We start from the raw sequence: 23,127 nt of genomic DNA, 5'->3' as shown, positions 1-23,127 counted from the left end.
AGATCCATAATAATCTACTCGATGTGTGAAGGTGCACAAATATAAACATGTATCTGCACTTATATCTCATCAGTGTAGGCTGGTGGCATATATATAGTATGTTGAAAGACCTTAGAAACACCAAGAGATATTTTAGGATTATTGGTGAAGTTCTGGCCTCATTGAAGTTAATGGCAAAACTCCCACCATGGACTTCATCTGGGCCAGGATTTCATCATGTGCATATCAGGATGGTTTCTAGAACCTGAATTAGTGATGCAGGAGTCTTCTGAGACATTTTGATGTCAGGTGTGTTTACTCTGCAGGATAGTACAGTATAATTACTTCTCTTTGCAAAGTGTAGGTGGACCTTGTTAATTCCACCCAGGAAATAAAAGGTTTGGGAGAATTTGAAAGTGGTGATGGAACAAAGGTACGGGACACAGAGGGTCTCCAGGGAAAATACTTAAGAATATCTGAGCTTAGAGAATTAATTATAAGTTAGTAATAAACCCAAATCTCAAGTTGAAAGTAAGATTGACCTATGTATAGTATGTCACAGAATGTCAGAGCTTTTTATGGTCTCATGCCTGAAAAAGCAAGCAGAAGTACAGGTGAGTTTTGATTGCTGTTGACAAGATGATTTTGAAATAGTAAATGATGAATCACTGTTCAAAGTTGAAGCAAAGATTGCATTAGGGAGGGGCAGATATGGTGAAGTGTAGAATTACAGCCTTGTGAAAATTTCTCTGGTAAGGAGTTAAAGGCTAAAGAAACAACAAAGAATTGTGGTAGAGTATACGATGGTAAAGGTCAGTATTGAAGATGAAATTCAAAGTCAAACAAACATATCAATAACACCGTGGGACAGGACAGTACTCTCCATTAACACTCCTTTGACGTCAGAGGAACTACTTATGCAAGGCGAGTAGGATTTGGAGCCTAAATACATACATTTAAGAAAAGCAGATAACTTGGCCACATTCATCCTTGATGTAACTCCACTCAAGTCACTGGGATTACACTAGGGAAAATCTCAGGCCCAAAAATGTTTAGTGATTCTATCTGCCTTAATTTTTAAGTGCCCAACTTCAGTCACCTGAAATGGGCCTGATTTCCAGAAAATATTGTGCCCCAAACCTCTGATAATCATGCTTCTTCAGAACATTTTGGGTTGGGCACCCATAAATTGAAGCATCAAGAATCTTTCTGTCTGAAATATTTAGGCCAGGGCTCATTATTGGTTTCTTTTAGTATATAAAATAAAATAGAAGAAAGTAATTTCCTTGCTGGCTTGCTAGCTGAGATGCGCATTCAGGATTCCAGATGTGCCTTGTAATAGTTGCTGCTATCACAATCCCTAATGCAGCAATCTCTCCATCATTACAGAGTTGCAAGGGAAACACGGAACACTAAACTCCAAACTTGGCAGGAAGCAGATGAAGGAGATGATTTTTCAAAGGTTATGTTCACAACAACACATATATTAATGCAATGATCTGGGATCTTAAAACAATTTTTAAAAGCTCAGTATTCAAAATATTTGCTTGCAGGACAGGTGCCTATGCATTCTCTGACTTGCTACAGTCAGACTGCCATGGAAGAATTTTCCAAAACAAATAAATGCATGATATTTTCTTACTGACTCCTTTGTGTGCTTTGTTCACTGAAGGAGACTCTTCTGGACTGACTTGGGGGTCAATCCACGGATCGAAAGTGCTTCCCTACAAGGCAATGATCGTCGGGTTATAGCAAGCATGGACCTGGTGTGGCCCAGTGGAATAACAGTTGACTGCTTAGCTGACAAGTTGTATTGGTGTGATGCTAAACAGTCTGTTATTGAAACTGCAAATCTGGATGGCTCTAACCGCCAAATACTTGCACAGAACGATGTAGGTGAGGTTTTGGGATCGATGATTACTTGCTATGTAATTTTTTATGTCTGTGTGCATGTTAATCTGAATTGTTGGCCAGATTCTTCACTGATTTACATCCTCTGTAGCTCTGTTGATGTTAATGGGATTGTAGTAAGTCAATGTAGAATTCTGTATATTCATCAACACCTGTGCAAGAGATAACCCTTATTAATCACTCTCTAGTTGTAAGAGACTACCCCAAATGTATTGCATAGGATTCTGTGCTGTCTTCCTTGGAAGATCTGTCCCACTAAGAAAATGATACGCTTGTTTCTTGTGTCATTGTTTCACTGCATACATACATCAGTGGAGTTCCACTTACGTAAGTGAGAGGAGAAATCAGGCCTTTAGATTTAAGCTCTTTGTGCCTAGGACTATGTCTATACAGTCTTCAACATGCAGATGTCTCTAAATACACAGTTCTAATACAATGGAAAGACGATCTCTGCAAGATGTTTGTGGCTATTACTTCCTTGCTGTTCCACCTTGCTGTGTTTTGAGACAAGACAGAGGGCTAACCTTGGGGAGCGGGCTAGAACAGAAGCCTCTGCAGAGTGTAACTGATAGCCAAACACGTGGGCTATGTCTAGATTGCATCCCTTTTTCGGAAAAGGGATGCAAATTAGACGTATCGCAATTGCTAATGAAGCGGGGATTTAAATCTCCCCCGCTTCATTAGCATAAAATGGCTACCGCTTTTTTTTGGCACAGAGCTTAAGAGGGATAAGAGATCTTTTGGAAAAGGCTTTATTTTCCTTAAGATCAGCGTCTAGACTGGCGCTTTTTTCCAGCAAAGCTCCGTGATGTGGGGGGAGCAATTGCCCAAGGGTTTGAATGATTTTAAAGCATCTGGTGATCCCAGGCCCTTGTAAATTGCCCAGATAGGCTCCAGGGCTCTTAGGAGCATGTGAGGTGATACGGATGGCAGTGGCCATCCCTTTCTAGGGTGCACATTGACAGTTTACCGTAGGACTGGGATTTCTGTCAGCAAGTCCGATTCAGGGAATTTTTTAAATATTTGGGCTTTTTTTTTTTAAAAAGTCTCTTTCTTAAAATGTCTGGTCTCAGTCTATGTGTAATATTATTGTACAGTATGTATATAACTTTATATTATTTTTGAATGACGTGCTTTGATAAACACTCAGCTGGACCCATGAGCATTTGAAGATTAATACATTGTGCCCTGACCACACATAGCTTCAAACCTTCCCAAGAGTATCTAAATACTTTATGCATACTTGGGTGTAAGTATGCATTCTTATTGCACTGGTGCCATCTAGTGTCACCGTAGTTACAGGTCATATGTGAATAATGAGTAGAATGCATGGACATCTGATGACAGCTGCATACAAGGCAGATAAGGTATTTTTAGATTTGTTCTATTATTATGACTGTCTGGTAGCACGAATAAAAACAAAGCTGCAAGCAATTGTTCTAGGGGACCAACAGCAAAGGCTTCAATTTGTGTATATAGTCTTTGTTATGTTAGGAGATGCATAGTCATGGTATGCAACCCTGCTTCTACATGATGTAACATGGATCTTTTTTTTTCTTATTTTTTATTTTATTGGATAATTTCCCCCCTTTTACTATTGATTTTTAAGTTGTGGATAAATGACTGACATGAGCAACAGGATGGGAGGGTTTTGGTCTTCCAGGAGAACACTTTTTGTATAATAAAATGATTCAATATTTGGATGAGGACATTATTCAGGATGTTGGCTAATTACTCAAACATCATGGAATGAAGTAAAAAGAGAATAAAGCCAAGTGAATGAGCCTGGTGTGGAGTACTTGACGAGGTATGCTCATGGGATATATAAGGATTGCCAAAACTCATACAACATTTAAGAAAAATTAAATGGTCTTGTCCATAAAGAAACTTTTCTTCTATATAAGTGGAAATGTGAATTGAAACCAATACTGCTAAAACCGGCTGTGTAGATACTGTAATTCTGGTATAAAAGTATCTTTTTTTAGTTTAGCTAAATTGTTACTTTGGAAGGTGAATAAGCAAAACTGAAAAAAGACTATCCTGGAGTAAGTATCCAATAGGACTGGTTACGCTGGTAGTATTTTACTCATATGGACAGTGTTTTTCCAGTTGTGCATGCAAAGGATTATGTGTAAATTGAATTCCTGAAGGAAATACCCATCACTCAACAGGAATACCTGATGCTAAAGGCCAATAAAATAGGGCAAATATCCACAATTTGGTAGGAGTTTAGAATTCCCTCCAGAGCAGCTAAAATGCAGGTCCAGTATATGTGATCTATCTGTGGGTGCGTAGAGGAGAGGATGACTTGTCTAAATGTATAGGCCCATAGCAAGCTAACAGCAATCTCTTACTCTGAAATAGCCAGAATTAGACAGCAGAGATTTCTTTTAAAAAAATCTATACAACAGTATTCGGTATCCTTACCTCTGAATTGCCTTCCTTGTATTTTGAAACCACCTTCTTATGTTTAAATTTTCAAATATAGTGAATATCTTGTTACCACTAGTGTCCTGCAGGGATACAAAATATATATTGGCGAGTATGAAAAGCTGCAGGGCTTTGCTGGGAACTGCAACATTGAAGGCTGTAGCCTGATGGGCCACCACTCCCGGGAGCCAGTGTTCTGTGCAGACATCTCCTCTGGGGTGGCTGTGCTGCCTTTGGAACTCCTTGACCTGGCCACTGGGGCAGGCATCAGGCTCACCAGCAGCTGTCCTCAGTTGTGCTCCTGCTGGGGGCAGTGCTGGGGGTGACACAGTTATGCTGGAGGAGCTGCAGGTGTTGGGCTCCGGCTCTTGGGAGGGGTGGCTCAACAGGTTGCTGCTTTTGCTGCTGTGGTTCCCAGTGGAGCCCTGCAGCACCATGGACACTGATTTAGATCTGCAGATATCCTCATCCACTTATGTACATTTGGTATCCGTGCAAGGCTATAGTTACCATGGGCAAAACTGCCACTCTGTGTGCAATTTTCAAATTGTAAGGGTTAATTCTAAGCATGTAGGTGACTGATGTGGTATACTGCCTTGGGCATAGACACAGGTACCCAGAGCACTGTGCCTTGTAGGATGGAATCAAAATGGAATCAGCTGTATCACAGTCTTCGCATTGGTAAACATAGGCGATTTGTGCTACCGCCCAGGAGCCCACCCACACTGTGCCCGACAAAATTTTGATTGCTAAATGGGGTGCTCCCTCATGCCCCCTTGATTGCTAAATGGGGTGCTCCTGATCCTCTGGGGGGTCATCCCTGCCCCCTACCCTTCCCAGACACCAGTTGCTTATGCAGCTAAAAGAGAATCTTGAGAGTCAAGGGCCTATGTTTTGGAATAGGAAGAGCTGGGTACCACTGCTCATCAATGCAGTGGCAACCATTCATGGGCATTGATTTGTTCCATCAGATACTGATGGATACCTACGAGTACGGGTATCTCTACAGCATTGCTGTGTTCCTAGAAAGATGTATGTGGATACTTATTTTGGTTGTGTGCTCACTTGTACCACTTGAACTTGAGCTGGAATTGAAGAGTATAATTGCTTTCTAGGCCACCCGTTTGATGTAGCAGTATTTGAGGATCACATTTGGTTCTCTGACTGGGCTAAGCCTTCGTTAATGAGGGTGGACAAGAAGACCGGCCAAAACAGGGTACGTCTTCGAGGCAGCATGCTGAGACCCTCATCAGTGGTTGTAGTTCATCCTTTGGCGAAACCAGGTACACTGCAAAAGTTAAGCAGCCATTCCCTTACTGGTTCCTTTTTATGCTCACTGCGACTGGTACAATAGACATTTAGAGGACAGAATGTTTCAAAAGGTCACATGTGACAGACTAGCTTTTATTAGAATAACGAAAAAACTGTTGATGTTGTGTCGTACTCTTAAACTCATAGACCTAAGTGGGTTTGTTCTCAGTGGAGTGCATAGACTTTGGAGGGGCAGCTAATAGATCTTGTGTACCGAAAGTCAGTTACTTCAAACTAAGAATATAATATTGTCTGTAGTGCTAACTTGCCCAATTGCTACACTCTTGATAACCATAGCCTTTGTGGAGCATCGTTCTTCTTACACAAATAAATTAGTAATGAGTAATATCCAAAAGGCATCTGTGGAACCTCTAAGGTTCTTTGGACTGAGGAACAAACTACTTTATTTTTCTGCAAGGGACAATCTTCAATCCATTGGAAGAGCTTTCAGGAAACTTCATATTGCATTGAATTGAATAAAGTAAGTTGTTCTCTTGGTTTCAATAAGGCAATCACATAAGGCAATCACAATTTGGCCCTGTGTTTATTATCCCCATGCACAGAAGGGGATAGAGGCTGATAGGACTCCAGGTGTTCAATAATAAAAAGCATGCATTATATCTATAAGTATATCTGTGTTTGATGGAAAGCATGCAGTTCTGCTCTACTGTCATACAATAACAGATATACTTTATTGTGCAGGTTCCCTCTTAAGAAACAAAAGCGCTTTTGCTTCTCTACCAGCTTTAAATTTTTCAATTGTTTCATATCTGCACTGCCAACAAGATAAGATACTGGGTGAGGATTCTCTGCACCCTGCTCAGGTGCACATATTATGTCTTTCGACTAGGGGCAGATCCCTGCTTTCATGAGAATGGCGGCTGTGATCAGATCTGTGAAAACAGATTTGGTGTTCCCCATTGCTAGTGTCAGAAAGGCTTTATGAAAACACCCAATGGAAAAACCTGTCAGGCTCTGAATATTCCCGAGACCACAGCAGCTGGTGGTATTATTATTTTTTATTATTTTATTATTTTATATTCTTTTAGCTTTGAAAAAACTTGTCTTCAAAGGATGCTGTCAAATAATAGTGTAATGTATTTTTTCTTACTCTTCACAATTTGTGGTAGTCTTGTAGAAGTTTGAAAAAACAATTTTTCCAGACATTTTCTTACTGTGACAATCTCCTGCTTTTCTTCTCTTTTTCTTTTTTTATGGGTTTTGAATGGAGGTCAAATCAACATATCTCTGCCACTCACTGGCTCTATGAGTTTGGATAACATTTAACCTCTGTGTGTGTAACCCTTCTGCCAGGCCGAGTAAATAGCAGCAGCAAGGGCCGGGTTCAGTATCTAGGGGTCTCCTCCCAACGAGGTAATACAACACCAGCTCGAGCCCCCACTCCGGGCTGCCAGCTGGTTGCTCCTGCCTGCTGCTCTGCCAGTTGCTGCTCTTACCAGCTGCAGGCCACCGTCAGCCGCTCCGCTGTCTGCCCTCAGGTCGCCCCGCCAGCTGCATCTACTGTCCACCTGCGCTTGCCCCTTGCAAACTGCTCTGCTAGCAGCACAGCGCCAGGCTCCCCTCAGCACCAGTGATTTCAGCTCTTGTCCATGCTCAGCACCAGTGATTTCAGCTCTTGTCCACACTCAGCACCAGTGATTTCAGCTCTCGTAGCACTGTCCCACAGCAAAGTTAGCTCCACAGCTCACAACTAGACTCCTAATAGAATCTAAATTAACTCTGATATTCCACAGTGGAGAGAAGAGGGAGTGCAATCAGTGTTGTTTAGGCCCTCAGACAGGGCCCCACCACCAGGTACCAAGACCTGTCCCCAACCTCTCTCAAATTGACTGGGTTTGGAACCCATGCCCCTTGTCTAGCGAGTGCTACTTAGTTTATGGCGAATCCCTCTGTCATAAACAGTTCCACCATTCCATTGTCCTTGATTCGCATAATCAGGGTAACAACACTTTTATCCCCTCTGCCTCAATAAGAGAGAGACTGGGGCTCCCACAGTGGCCAAAGTGACGATTTGGGCTGCTGTGGCACATACTAGACAGGGTGGGTGTGTCTATGCAAATTGGGCTCAGCCCCTGAAGTCTCTTTGCACCACTTGCCACAGTTCGCCACTAGATGTCAGGATAGAGTTTACCCTGACCCTGCTTACATGTGTTTTCCCATCTGCAATATATGGATAATAATACTTGCCCACCTTTGTGCAGTCCACTGAGCTTCATCATGGAGAGCTCTAGAAAAATGTAACTATGTGCTGTCTGCACTATTGATTCTCACTGAATTTGTAACCTTTTTGACTCTGCATATAATTCATGTCTGCATGCCAAATGATTTACACACAATTCCTCACCAAGTAGAATCATAAAATCATAGAATACTAGAACTGGAAGGGACCTTGACAGGTTATCAAGTCCAGTCCCCTGCCCTCACAGTAGGACCAAGCACTGTCTAGATCATTCCTGAAAGATGTCTATCCAACCTTGAATATCTCCAGTGATGGAGATTCCACAACGTCCCCAGGAAATTTATTACAGTGCTTAAACACCTGACTATTAGAAAGTTTTTCCTAATGCCCAACCTAAACCTCCCTTGCTGTAGTTTAAGCCCATTGCTTCCTGTCCTATCGTCAGGGGCCAAGGAGAACAATTTCCTCCCTGTGACACCCTTTTAGATACCCAAAAACCACTATCATGTCCCCTCTTAGGCTGTGTCCAGACTCCATGCCTCCGTCGACGGAGGCATGTAGATTAGCCAGATCGGAAGAGGGAAATGAAGCCGCGATTAAAATAATCGCGGCTTCATTTAAATTTAAATGGCTGCCCCGATCTGCCGATCAGCTGTTTGTCGGCAGATCGGGAGAGTCTGGACGCGATGCCCCGACAAAGAAGCCTTTCTTCATCGACACAGGTAAACCTGGTTTCACGAGGCTTACCTGTGTCGATGAAGAAAGGCTTCTTTGTCGGGGCATCGCGTCCAGACTCTCCCGATCTGCCGACAAACAGCTGATCGGTAGATCGGGGCAGCCATTTAAATTTAAATGAAGCCGCGATTATTTTAATCGCGGCTTCATTTCCCTCTTCCGATCTGGCTAATCTACATGCCTCCGTCGACGGAGGCATGGAGTCTGGACACAGCCTTAGTCTTTTCTTTTCCAAACTAAACAAGCCCAATTCCTTCAGTCTTCCCTCATAGGTCCTGTTTTCTAGATCTTTAATAATTTTTGTTGCTCTTCTCTGGACCTTCTTCAATTTCTCCACATCTTTCTTGAAATGTGGTGCCCAGAACTGGACACAAAACTCCAATTGAGGCCTAATCAGCACAGAGTAGAGCGGAAGAATGACTTCTTGTGTCTTGCTCACAACACTCCTGTTAATGCATCCCAGAATCATGTTTGCTTTGTTTTGCAACAGTGTCACACTGTTGACTTATATTTAGCTTGTGGTCCACTATGACCCCTAGATCCCTTTCTGCAGTACTCCTTCCTAGACAATCACTTCCCATTCTGTATGTGTGAAACTGATTGTTCCTTCCTAAGTGGAGTAATTTGCATTTGTCCTTATTAAACTTCATCCTATTTACCTCGGACCATTTCTCTAGTTTGTCCAGATCATTTTGAATTTTACCCTATCCTCCAAAACACCTGCAACCCTTCCCAGCTTAGTATCATCTGCAAACTTAATAAGTGTACTCTCTATGCCAGCAGCTAAATTCTTGATGAAGAGATTGAACAGATATGGTCCTAAAACAGACCCGTGCAGAACCCCACTTGTTATGCCCTTCCTGCATGACTGTGAATCATTAATAGCTACTCTGTGAGAATGGTTATCCAGCCAGTTATGCACCCACCTTATAGTAGCCTCATCTAGGTTGTATTTCCTTAGTTTATTGATAAGAAGGTCATGCGAGAGTGCTATAACTAAGCATCTGACAAGGCACTAGTCAATATAATGTAGGCTACCATTCTTTACCAGCCCCTCTCAGGATGGATCAAAGGTTCTTTGTGCCTCTGATTTTTATGATTCTGTGTTCTGATATGGTACCCCCAGATTGACAAAAAGCACCAAGTCTCTTACCTTACCATCTTCTCCCATTCTCTATAGCATTCTGGCTTCTCCAGGTAAGCTCACCTGACAATGCCAGTATCTTACAAAGCTATCAAAACCTGTAAGGTGGTTTCTGGTTCCTTCCTTTAGCATTTTTTAAAAGTTTAAAAAAATCACACTCTTTTACACCTCAGTAGATGACCCACTTGGGGCAGTAACATATGTATCTGACTTCGTGGTGTTAGACTTTGTCACATAGACATTGATGTTTATACATCCAACGTTGACAAGTGCCATTGGGGAATTAGTTTAATTTCTTCCCATTGTATTTGAGAAAACCAGCCAGTGACTGGATTTTATGCTTTAGGTGTTGGGGGCAGAGTTGAAACAATCTGACTTTTGCTTTAAACAGAAAGTCACGGATTCTGTGACTCGTGAATTACTGATTTATGTACTACTAAAAATTAAAACGTTCATTCAGTAGAGTTCAACCATCTGTTCTACTCATCTTCAACATTTTCAGGAGGTGTCTCTGTACACAAGAAGGCAGCATCGCAGAATAAAACAGCAACACTGGAAACCTTTCATCAAAGTCCATTGAATAGTGGTGCATATCGGGATACTAACAATGAGGAGGAGCTACAGAACAAACAGTTGTTGATGGCTGAAATCATGCTGTCTGGTAAGAGTTACAATTTCATGGGTCATTTCTGTTGTACTGTAAGGTAAAAGTCTGATCTGGATACAAGTTGAGCCATTCAGCTGGATTAGAGATGAGTGGAAGAGTTTAGGGGAAGGAGAGACCAATCTGTAATGGTCATGCTGCATATAAACACCATCAGGGAGAAGAAACAAACATCAGAGTTTAAATAGGGATGATATGAAATTGGGAAGTCCAGTCAGCATCAATGAAATCCAGAGCGGCTTGGGTTAAATAAGGACAGAAGGTATGTTTTAAAAGAGAACTGGAGCAGAAAACCCCAAATAGGGATGAATGGTTTTCTTCCCCAGGCACTTTTATCACAAGTTACTTGCTATGAAAGTTTGCATTTTAAATATCTGTTGGTTCATGAATCTAGAATGAAAGTCTCAGAGGGGTAGCCATGTTAGTCTGTACCTACAAAACCAATGAGGAGTCTTTAGGGTACGTCTACACAGCAACACTATTTAGAAATAACTAGTGCAATTCCGAAATAACTTAGTCTGTGTCTAGACAGCAGGCAGTTATTTCGAAATAGTGTTAAAATACTGTCAAGCTGGAGGATTTCTTACTCTGACTCCTGTAATCCTCGTATGAGGAATAAGAAAAGTCGGAGGAAGAGTGCTCTATTTCGAAATAAGATATGCAATTGATGTAGCTCAATTTGAGTAGCTTATTTCAAACTAAGCCCTGCATTGTAGACACATCCTTGGGCTATGTCTAGATTACAAAGAAAAGTCAGAAAAAGATATACAAATTGCAAAATGCAATTTGCATATCTTTTCCTGCCCTTCTTTTAAAAGAGGCTTTTCTGAAATTTGGCACCACATCTATGCGGCATCTACACGGTACCAAATTTTGGAAAAACCTGATCTTTCAACACATCCTTTCTGCCTCGTAGAACGAGCTTTACAGGAATGGCGAAAGAGTGCATCCACTTTTCTGAAATTTTTTTGGAAAAGCAGATGTGTTCCTTGGATGCGGCGTAGCTTTTCCAGGATACCTCTTGGAAATGATTCTCCGTTATTGATCAATGGGAGCTGCAAGAATGGTGTCTGCAGGCAAGGATAGCATGTGGAGACCCCCTGCTCTGACTTTCTCAGGGGTTGCAGGGACATGCAGCTACTTCCAAGAGCACAATTGCCATAGGAATAATTACTCCAACCACAAGAGGTTAGACAGATATCCCAGAATAGTGCTGCAGTCTAGACATAGCCTTTGAGACTAACAGATTTATTAGGGCATAAGCTTTCATGGTAAAACTCATTTCATCATATGAATAGGAGTGGAAGTTACAGAGGCAGTGGCATATATAAGAACAGCAAGAGAAAGAAGTTACTTTTGTTAGGGTATGTCTAGACTACAGGGTTTTGTCGACAGAAGTTTTGTCGACAGATACTGTAGACAAAACTTCTGTCGACATAGAGCGTCTAGACTACATTCAGTTCTGTCGACAAAGCAGCTGCTTTGTCGACAAAACCCTATAGTCTAGATACAATCCTACATGCAATAACACCTTCTGTCGACAGAACTCTGTCGACAAAAGGCGTTATGCCTCGTAAAATGAGGTTTACCAGCGTCGACAAAACTGCTGAGTTCTGTCGACGTTATGTCGACAGAACTCAGCAGTAGTGTAGATGCAGGTATAGTTTTGTCGACAAAAGTCCACTTTTGTCGACAAAACTCTGTAGTCTAGACACACCCTTAATGAGGCTAATCAAGTTAGGGTTAGCATTTGATGTGGACATGTGAGTATCAAGAGAGGGGAAATTGCATTCATAGTATGTCAACAAGTTATGATCCTTATTAAGTCCTAAATTGATTATATTGAATTAGCAAATGAACTTCAGATTAGCTGTCTATCTTTATATTCTGGTTTTGAAATTCTTTTCTAGAAGGATGGCTACTTTCAAATCCATTACTGAATGTCCAGGGAAATTAAAGTGTTCTCCTACAGGTTTAAGTTTGTTACCTTTCCCAATGTCTGATCAGTGTCGTCCATTTATCCTTTGGTGTAGAGACTGTCTGCTTTGGCCACAATACCTAATCTTGTGGCTTAAGTGGTTAGGTCCTATGTTGGTGTCGCTTGTATAGATGTGTGGACAGGGTTGGCAATGGAGTTTGTTGAAGAGTACTTCCCCGGTAAGTGCTTCTGTGGTATGTTGTGTGCTGGTGAGTATTTGCTTCAGGTTGGGGGGCTGTGTGTAGATGAGGACTACCCTGTGTCCCATGGCCCGTCAGCATGAGGGATCATTTTCCAGGATCAGTTGTAGATTGTCAGTGGTGTGCTGAAGGGGTTTTAGGTGCTGCATGTTAGTGTAACGCAGACAGGCCGAATCGAATCTGGGCCCTCTGGAACTTAGTTCATGAGCCTCTACTGCATGAGCTAAAAGCCAGCTGGCTCTCAGCTAACGCCGTAGAGCAGACTTGCCATTCTTTCTGTAAGTGGTTGCAGTGCCACTAGCTGGGACAGTGCACTACACCCAGCAAGTGTGGGGGTTCCATTAGCTCAATCTGAAATGGAAATTTTTGATTGACCAAATTTTACACAATTTTGGGATTCAGTTAAAATGGATGTTTTGAACGGTCAGTGAACTAAAAAATTGGTTATTCACCCAGCTCTGGTGCATTGATAGGTTTTGCTTACACTGGGAATATGGTTAAACCCTGCTTATACCTAGTGTAGACAAAGACAGTGGTATTTAAAATTGTGCTAGCTGGTCATTCTTAACCCTAATGGGCCACATTTTAAAGCTTTGGCTGCACATGCTTTTCTGTTAAAAATCATAGAATAATAAGACTGGAAGGAACCTCGAGAGGTCATGAAGTCCAGTTCCCTGCACTCATGGCAGGACCAAGCACCATTTAGACCATTCCTGACAGGTGTTTATCTAACCTGCTCTTAAAATATCTCCAGTGATGTAGATTCCACAACCTCCCTAGGTAATTATTCTAGTTCTTAACCACCATGACAGTTAGAAAGTTTTTCCTATTGTCCAACCTAAACCTTCGTTGCTGCAATTTAAGCCCATAACCTCTGACGGTAGGATAAAATAATTTTTCTCTCTCCTCCTTGTAACATCCTTTTAGGTATTTGAAAACTGTGATCATGCCCCCTCTCAGTCTTTTTTCTTTTCCAGACTAAACAAACCCAATTGTTTCAATCTTCTTTCATAGGTTATGTTTTTTAAACTTTAATACTTTTTCATGCTCTTCTCTGGATCTTCTCCGATTTGTCCACATCTTTCCTGAAACGTGGTGCACAGAACTAGACACAATACTCCAGTTGAGGCTTAATCAGTGCAGAGTAGAGCAAAATTATTTTCTCGTGTCTTGCTTACAACACTCCTGGTAATACATCTATTTGCTTCTTGAGTAACTGAACTAGTCACTGTTGTGAGCTTTGATTTTGTTTATTTTACAGATCAAGATGATTGTGTGGTGTTAGAATGTAATAGGAATAGCCAGTGTATTCCCCTGGAAGGTGGTGCTACGTGCCAATGTTTGAAAGGATTTACCAGGAAGGGTAAATCATGCTATGGTAAGAGCAAGCATTAAATAAAATGTTCTGGAAATCTATAGAATCAAAAAAGTCACCTGTTTTTGTTGCATTGACATATCCCCAGCATGAGCCATTACAGGAAGGTCAATGTGATTGCTGTACAGGTTGAACCTCTGGTCTGGCAACATCTGTGGTCTGGCGGGTGCATGGATGTTCCAGGACCAGAGCGTCTCAGTGGAGGCTGGCAGCAGCTGCCCGGCTCCCTGCAGCAGGGCTGTTTGGCACAACCCAGCAAGGCCAGAAGCTTGGTGCACCACTGCTAGGCTGCTCAGAGGGGCCAGGAGCCCAGCATGCAGAGAGCTGGGCTGGAACCAGGCTGCCTGGCATTCCAGGGAAGTGGGTAAGGGGATTGGCAGGGCAGTGAGGCTGGGAGCACAGGGGGAGACAGCCAGGAAGCTGATGGCCAGTTCAGGGCTGGGGTTGGGGGCAGTAGCAGGAGGGCCAGATAAGACCTCCACATGTCCAGCAAAATATCTTATCCAGGGCCAGTCAGATGCCAAGGGTGCTGGACCAGGGAGGTCCAACCTGTATTTAGAAACATCATTTCCATTGAAAAAGATGAAGAACAAAGACCAGGAAATGGCATGGTTAATTATTACAACCATTATTTCCCCTTGACTCCTGAGTGTAAATCCTCAGCTGTAACTCTCCTGACTTCAGTTCTCTAAATTCAGAAAAATTATACCAGGGATGATCCTTTAGACTCTTACGGGAAAGGGGAGATAAACTTTGTGCCACAGTACCTCTAGCAATGGAGGATGTAGCAAAATATCAAAGAAGCTCTTCACATGAGTGTGTGGGAGCCTGGGCTTGTGGCTCTCCTAGCACATTGTGAAAGAGATAGCTATGTATGCACATAAGAATAAGAATGACCATACTGGGTCAGACCAAAGGTCCATCTAACCCAGTAGCCTGTCTGCTGACAGTGGCCAGCACCAGGTGCCCCAGAGAGGGTGGACCGAAGACAGTGATCAAGCGATTTGTCTCCTGCTATCCATCTCCAGCCTCTGACAAACAGAGGCCAGGGACACCATTTTATCCCCTGGTTGATAGCCTTTTATGGACCTAATCTCCATGAAATTATCTAGCTTCTCTTTAAACTCTATTATAGTCCTAGCCTTCACAGCTTCCTCTGGCAAGGAGTTCCACGGGTTGACTACACGCTGTGTGAAGAAGAACTTTCTTTTATTAGTTTTAAACCTGTTACCCATTAACTTCATTTGGTGTCTTCTAGTTCTTCTATTATGGTAACTAATAAATAACTTTTTTTTATTCACCCTCTCCACACCACTCATGATTTTATAGACCTCTATCATATTCTCCCTCAGTCTCCTCTTTTCTAAACTGAAAAGTCCCAGTCACTTTAACCTCTCTTCGTATGGGACCTGTTCCAAACCCCTAATCATTTTAGTTACCCTTTTCTGAACCCTTTCCAAGGCCAAAATATCTTTTTTTGAGGTGAGGAGACCACATCTGTACACAGTATTCAAGATGTGGGCATAACATAGTTTCATACAGGGGCAGTAAGATATTCTGTGTCTTATTTTCTATCCCTTTCTTAATATTCCTAGCATCCTATTTGCTTTTTTGACTGCCACTGCATACTGTGTGGAAGTTTTCAGAGAACTATCCACAATAACTCCAAGATCTCTTTCCTGATTTGTCATAGCCAAATTAGCCCCCATCATACTGTATGAATAGTTGGGTTATTTTTCCCGATGTGCATTACTTTACATTTATCCACATTAAATTTCATTTGCCATTTTATTACCCAATCAGTCAGTTTGGTGAGATCTTTTTGGAGTCTCTCACAGTCTGCTTCTGTCTTGACTATCCTAAACAGTTTGGTATCATCTGCAAACTTTACCACCTCACTGCTTACCCCTTTCTCCAGATAATTTATGAATAAGTTGAACAGGATTGGTCCCAGGACTGACCGTTGGGGGACACCACTAGTTACCCCTCTCCATTCTGAACATTTACCATTTATTTCTACCCTTCGTTTCCTGTCTTTTAACCATTTCTCAATCCATGAAAGGACCTTCCCTCTTATCCCATGGCAATGTAATTTACACATGTAAGTGGCAGCTTTATCAGATGAGAAGAGAGTTCCCTCTGAACTCAGTGCAGAATAGAAGTGCAAATAGAACCCAATGAACATTGATGCTCATGTAATAGCCCTTGCGTTTCTAGTTTCTGCAGGCTGCAGCCACTAAATATGTACACTTTAACCGGTGTGAGAGATGAGCAGGAGTGATATATTGAGGCTACGTCTTCTTTCAGAAGAAGCTTTTCCGGAAGAGATCTTCTGGAAAAACTTCTTCCGAAAGAGAGCGTCCACACTGCCAAAGTGCATCGAAAAAGCAATCGGCTTTTCTGAAAGATAGCGTCCACTTCAATTGGATACTATCTTGCATTTCAGTTGTGATTACTCTGGATGGAGTGGCCACCAGGGCACCTGTGCTTTTCCCTGGAGGCCTCTTCTTTTAAAAAAACACTCTCTTTCGCATCCACACACGGCTTTTTCTGAAAAAGCTTTTTCAGAAAAAGTCTTCTTCCTGGTACAAAGAGGTTTACCGCTGTCGGAAAAGCCCCTCTGTTCTTCGACTTGTTGAAAGAATGCAATAGCAGTGTGGACACAAGTGTAGTTTTTCCAGGAAAATGGTTGTTTTTCCAGAAACACTCTGCAGTGTAGACATACCCTAAGACTATGTAATTAGAGATGAGACAAGTAAAAGTGGATAAGGTAGAGGTTTACAAAATAATCAACACCACAGGGGAAATAAATGGGGCAATCCAGCTTGCCCTTTCATACAATACTAGAACAAGGAGACATCCAATGAAATTGGAAGACAACAAAATTGATAAAAAGAAGCACCTTGCTATGCAACATAGTATGTTGTTGAGTCCAGGGACTCAGCAATATTCAAAACCATATTATGTATTTAAATGGAGAACATTGTAGCTTTTCCCCTTAAAAATTTATCTGTTTTCAAAGACTCTATTCCTCTTTCTATAGTGATTCTGGAGTGCAAGAAAGGAGACAGTTTGGTGATTGGGTTATACCCACATGGATCGGAGTATTTATTTAAGCTTTTCACTTAAATAGAAAGCCAGGTACTGCAGATCAGAGGGCAAGCCAGGGTAAAGTGAGAGTGCGGGTGGGTGGAGGCTTGCCAGTGGTCGGGGGCAAGAGGGCAACTGTTCTGGAACCTAGTGATTCTAAGGGGTCTGGGGCTTCTAGTCATTACCACCCAGAGACCTGGGCACTTTAAGTCATTGCCAGAGCACTGTGTGGCATGCTCTGGGTGGCTCTTGGGGGCAGCGGATGGTGTGGCATGCTCTGAGTGGCACTGAGGGGGAGCTTCCCTTGGCTCCACCTCTTCTGCATGAGGCTCCACCCCTTCTGGGATGCAGAACCACCTCCCACACCTTGCCCAGGGGCCCAATGTGACTGTTGACTCCCTTGGGGGGATGGGTGGTGTTCCTTCCTGGGAAAGTAGACTTAGTAGCTGAACATTACATTATACGTCATACCCCTTACAACCCTTTTTTGGTTCAAATACAAATTTATTCAGTCAAGTATGTTTCTCACATAAATTTGTGCCACAACTGAGATCAGCAGGGATACTCAAGTTTGATGCCCTATGATATAAAAGAGAGGGGCTGCTGACAGAGTAATCTGCACTTCGGTTTTAGATAGGATACTCCCTCACTGCCAGTCCAAATTAGCCTTTCACATACTCTGCAAAGCCCATCTGTATCAGTGGGCACTGAGGGACGGCCGATGTATTTGAAGGTGCCTGATGGGAACATGTGGTAATGGGAGTTAAATCACTGATCACATGACATGGGCATCCAGCATTTTGGAGTGGGATGCCCTTTGGGGTGAAGTTGAGTTCAGTTTTTCTTTGAGTTCAGTATCAATCAATCAATCAGGCTGGTAGCCTAAGGAAGCCTAAGGGAGCGAGGAATCCAGCTGGGTGGGGGTTAGGTGGCTCTTTTGAAAATCACAACCTCAATTTATGGACAGAACTAAGGACTGTTTCCACTCCCTGCTCACTCTCCCCCATACTTTAGAAGCAAAAGGCCTGGTGTGCACTACAAAGTTAGGTTGACATCACCCAGCTTACATCAACCTGCTTACGTCGGTGTACATGCTCCAGCCTTGCTCCCGCTGCAGTAAATGCCCTATTACACCAACATAATAATGCAGCTACCATGAGGGGTGTCCATGTAGATGCTGTGTTACTTATGCCAGCTGTTGGTTGTCATTCTTATTAACTGTACAGCTCTGAAATTGGTAATAAAGCCATGAGACGGTTGGGGGTTCTAGCTAAAGTCCAGCTCCCCACTCCCAGCCAGGCTGAACCCACCTGGTACCTGCTCCCTATGGGGTGCCCTGGTACTGCACAGAGATTCCCCACTGCTAAGAGTCCAGCTATCTCCTGGGCTCTTAGTTCCTGCTGCAGTTGGGTTCCCAGTGTAGAGCCAGGAGCCTTGATGCAATTACTGCTGTGATGGTAAGTTGACCTAATGTAGGCTGGCTTATCTTTCTAGGGTACGCAAGCCCAAAGTAAAGGTCACAGGATAGTTTGTGGGTGAATCTCATATAGTCATTTCTTTCCCATCATTTCAGCATGTTACTTGATTGCTCCATGAAGAATGTGTCCGTTGGCTTCTAACATTGTTTTTCTCATAGATGTGGATGAATGTACTCTTAACGTGGATGGCTGTAATCGACGCCTGTCAGACTGCATCAATACTGAAGGTGGCTACGTCTGCAAGTGTCGGGAGGGCTATACTGGAGATGGGCTTCGTTGTTATGGTGAGGAAGAGTGTGAGGGCAACAGGGTGAATGGGAGGCCGTGACCGAAGGCTGAGAGATGAGTCTAATGATTTGGCTCAGCTATGTGTCTATATCCTGTCTACCAGCAGCAGTCAAAGCTGATTTCAATATCTAGGGGGTTCCTATTCATTAATCCAATACCGAAGTGAGACGAGTCCTCACACAGTAACATGGGAAATTCATACACTGCCCCTGGGCGCTGCTGAAAGGCTGAATGTAGAAAAGAAACTTTAAATAAAAGGGAGGGAGCTAACTAGGCATTTATCTGGGAAAACACCACAAATATGGATAATAAACATAAACCATGAGTAAAAGTCCCGCCCTAAGTAGGCTGAGCAGTGTCTTTCTTCTCAGGTTATTAAGTCCAATAATCTAAATGTCCTGTCACATGTCCATCCCTTCTATGCACCCTTCTCACATGTGCTGCCCTTGGTCAGGGCAGACTCTAGAGTTGCATCCTCAGAGTTCACCTCTCATCTTGGGTTGGGGGAGGTAAAGAGGCATCTTACTCTGTTAGTCACTTGCCATCTGCCTGTTCACCACCCTGCTGACCATTCATTGCCTCTCTCCATCACCTCTGTCATTCCCCATCTACTGCCATCCACCTCTTGGCTGCGACATTTTCTCATTAGTCTCAAGTGATTTCAGCTCCCAGTGATTTCAACTCTTAGCAAGCCAGGTAGAAGAAATACAGCTTCAAAACAATTAACATGACAGGTGATGCCTATTTAGCTCGTTCTTTGACGTGGGGGCGGGGGGTGGGGAGGGGAAGGAAGGGGGAGCGGGAGAGATCAAACCAGGAAGGTATGTAGCTTCCTGACCAGAATAACCTTCCTCTTACTCTCTTATACCTCCTCTTACTCTCACAGGGATCTGAAAATCAAACCTCTGCTTAGCAAGGTTTTTCTGCTAACTGTGAGCCCATTCCTCTGGAACAATTTGGCACAGTCCTGCTTTTCTGTATTCCCCCAAAATTACCAACGTTGGTAACCATATTTCAGCTATCCCTTCATTTAATACAAGCATAGCTGGTGTTGGGTCACAAAATAAGTTGATTACAATGAACAAAATACCACTCCATCTGCTGACGATCAAATCTAAGCAAAGCAGGAGCAAACTGTATTTACATAGAGACACCCAGGGTCTCTCTCCCCTCCCAGCTAGGCGTAAGGAGAGCATTCCTTCATCTGCTTACATGTCAAGAAGGGAGACTTGCGTCAAGCATCCATAATGATCATACATACCACTACTTTGGTAAGAAATAACATAGGTTGCTGTATACTTATATTAGACTGGTAAGCTCCTCAGGAAAGATATTTACTCTACCTTATTGGCTCTTTCCTTACTGTTTGACGTGTGGCAACATCAGCAGCTGCTCGGTATTCATAGCCTCTAGTTGTCAATGGATACTTCCCCCAGTGGTTATACTTCGGTGACTAGGATGGGGGATGGGGGATGGGTGAACCAGCAGAAATCTATTGGAAATTGTTGCCATGCATATAAACTAAAACAGGTATTGAGTGTGTCATAATACTCCTCAGATAATCCTAGGTTAGTTTAATAGGCATGAGCCTCAAGGTGTTGACATTTACAATTTGAGTGCATTGAAAAATGTGTTAATAATCAAATCCACTGGTTCTATTGGCCAGAACGTGGATTCTGACATCATGTCTTCAGTTCATTTCCTTTAAGGTTTATTTTTTTCAAATCCATTTTTTTTCAAGTAGGAGTGAAGACCAGGCCTGTTATCGGTTTTAGAATAATGAAAAGCTTGAGCAGGGCTTTACATGAGTCTTCATTTCCCTTTCACCCTTTTAAAATACCTTTTTCTCGTCTTTTTTTCTCTCTACAGTCTGATCAATGGCTCATTAAAATCAGTGGGACTTTTTCAGAGTGTTAACTGGGAATTCTTAAATAATCAATATAATTAACACACAATAAATCAGGCAACATTAATTCAGTGGGTCTTTTCCCATTGATTTCACTGGGCATTAGCTCAGGCTATTAGGTTAGAACAAGGTTGTTTAAAAAAAACAAAAAATCAAGGCCAGAGGCTGGCAGCATGCCTGTGGGAATGTGGAGGGAAATGTGTACACCAGCAGTAACCTTTATTTTATAGTTCAGGTTCCCTTGATATGTACATAACTAGGCAGCTCAGAATAGAGATGTTTGGGTATAAATATTACTAATCATTTAACTGATAAGTAGATGCTTATCAGTTAATGGTGCCCGTATACTCAGTGAAGCCTCTGCCCTGGGAACCTGGCCAGCAAGTGCGGGCGGCCCTTCTCCCGGGGAGAATTCCCTGCAGGCTCTTCAGTATAAAGGTAGGCTACCCTATTATACTATTTTAACACCTCTAGTTCAGAACCGCTGCACGTCTAGGATTGCACTTGTACCTAACAAAAATGATTTGGAAAAAGTTAATTCACTTTATGCGTAGCAGCTAGATTTTAAAACCATAGTATCTCAGCTACTTTTTTTTTTTTTTTTTCAAAACTTGGTATGTAATGAGATGCTGACATGGAGAAATGAAACTGAAGCTGATTTTGAAATATAGAACCCTATAGAGAGACAGAAATGGGAGCCTTCTAAAGGACACCATGTTCTGCAGGATGTAGTTCTTTGTCTCAGCTTAAATTTGGAAAAAATAGAAATTGGCGAACCTCAAAAGGCTGAGTTTACCTGAAATTTCCAGAGTTTATTTGAAATTTCACATGACCTAACCACATCTTTAGACTGTGAGATTTTTTCCCCTTGTTTTTAGCATTGCTGGAAGCACTAGCTGAAGGCTTCTTAACCACCTCTTGGTCTAACCTGTGTTGCCTGATTTATTGACTGTGTGTTAATTGTATTGATTATTTAAGAATTCTCAGTTACCACTCTGAGGGTTGGGAGGTTCTTGTCCGAAGATCTGACCTAGTATTATTAAAATTACTATTCAGTTGCGACCCCTGACACGCACAGTTACACCTCTCACACTTAAGCATAAATCTATATTTGTAATAGTTGTATTATCACAGTTAGCAAAGCTGCAAACATACCAGCCTAGCAGGTAGATAGAAATAACACAGAATGACTGTCTGTTGCATCCATATATGCACATCATCCCTTGTGTTATAATCTGAAATGTTAGACATTGTCTTCCTCCTGCTCTTTGTCATGGAGGCTAGGATTCAACTTCTGTACTTTTATGCTGATGTGACTATGTCTAAAGTGCAAGGCCGTCCTGAGAGGCATGTGGGGCTTTGGGCAACGCCCCTACCCCCAGCACCCCACGTGCAGGGCCTGGGACAACCCTCCCTGTTGCAAGTCCCACCCAGCCCTACTCCTGCTCCTCCCTTTCCTCAGGCCCTACCCCTGCTCTGCCCCAATCCTTCCCTCCTTCCCTGAGCAGCTCAGCCTGGGGGATGATGGGCTTGGTGTGGTGGCAGAAGGGTTTGCCTCCCCACCACCAGCATGTGGATCATGGGAGCTAGAGCAGCCTGCCCCCCTCCGCTATCCTCTGCCCCGCTCTACCACCCTCCCACCCAACTTCTCTATGGTGGAGGGAACTGGAGAACTCTGGTGCTGGAGAGCTCTGCTTCCCACCACCACTGAGAAGCCAAGAGCAGCGTGCTGGGAAAGGGTGGCAGGGCGGATTGGAGCAGGCCGCTCAGCCGCTTTGGCTCCTGTCACCACGGCGAGGGTGGGGTGGGAGTGGCCCCTGCTGTGGCTGTGCCAGACCCCCTGTACTCTTTCAGGCCCCTCCCATCCATAGGATGGTTGCTGCAGGGTCCCTAGAAGCATGGGGTCTGGGGCAGCTGCCCCCAACCATCCCATGCATAGGATGGCTCCGCTAATGCTTATTCAGTAGGAGTTTTGTTCCCTTTCCCTTAGTTGTATTTCTTTGCCCTCCTAATGTTGGGATGTCTTTCTTCCATAGGTTATAAGTCCATTAACCTCAACCCTATTAGCATATGCATCAATTAATTACCATGGCATTTTGTGGCTGGGAATCTGCTGATGTTCCTCATTTGAAATAGGCCAAGCTGGTATAAACAAGCATCTTGTGGTTGTTGTCAGCAGTTTAGTCACGACGGTGGTTCATCTTGTGGTATCTGATGATCTAGGCTTACTCTTGGTTGGCTGCTTTTGCTCAGGCTTTTAAGCCTTATACCTTGTTTAGCTGAGAAATTGTTCTACAGACCTGAGGCTTATCGGCTTATACTGCCTTAGCCTTTTCCTACAGGGGACGCCTGTTCAGAGGAGGTGAACGGCTACTGCTGCACTGGTGCTAGCTGTGATGGGAAATATTAAGAGAAAATGTCTGGTGTAGGCCAGGCCT

General features: G+C 43.0%; 1 protein-coding gene across 4 annotated transcripts in view; it reads left to right on the top strand.

Annotated features, from left to right (window-relative positions):
• EGF (epidermal growth factor) overlaps nt 1–23,127 on the top strand; it is a 108,833-nt gene that overhangs the window by 48,871 nt on the left and 36,835 nt on the right. For all 4 annotated transcript variants that reach the window (XM_014571590.4, XM_006119278.5, XM_014571589.4 and 1 more), the window contains exons 14-18: nt 1,652–1,875; nt 5,436–5,603; nt 10,213–10,371; nt 13,814–13,930; nt 18,654–18,779. In XM_014571590.4, the coding sequence (XP_014427076.3) occupies nt 1,652–1,875; nt 5,436–5,603; nt 10,213–10,371; nt 13,814–13,930; nt 18,654–18,779 (794 nt within the window). The remainder of the gene's footprint in view (nt 1–1,651; nt 1,876–5,435; nt 5,604–10,212; nt 10,372–13,813; nt 13,931–18,653; nt 18,780–23,127) is intronic.

The sequence above is a fragment of the Pelodiscus sinensis genome, chromosome 4 (assembly GCF_052426305.1).
Source record: "Pelodiscus sinensis isolate ZL-2025 chromosome 4, ASM5242630v1, whole genome shotgun sequence".
NCBI classification, from domain to species: Eukaryota; Metazoa; Chordata; order Testudines; family Trionychidae; genus Pelodiscus; species Pelodiscus sinensis.
This window is presented reverse-complemented; position numbering and strand designations above follow the sequence as displayed.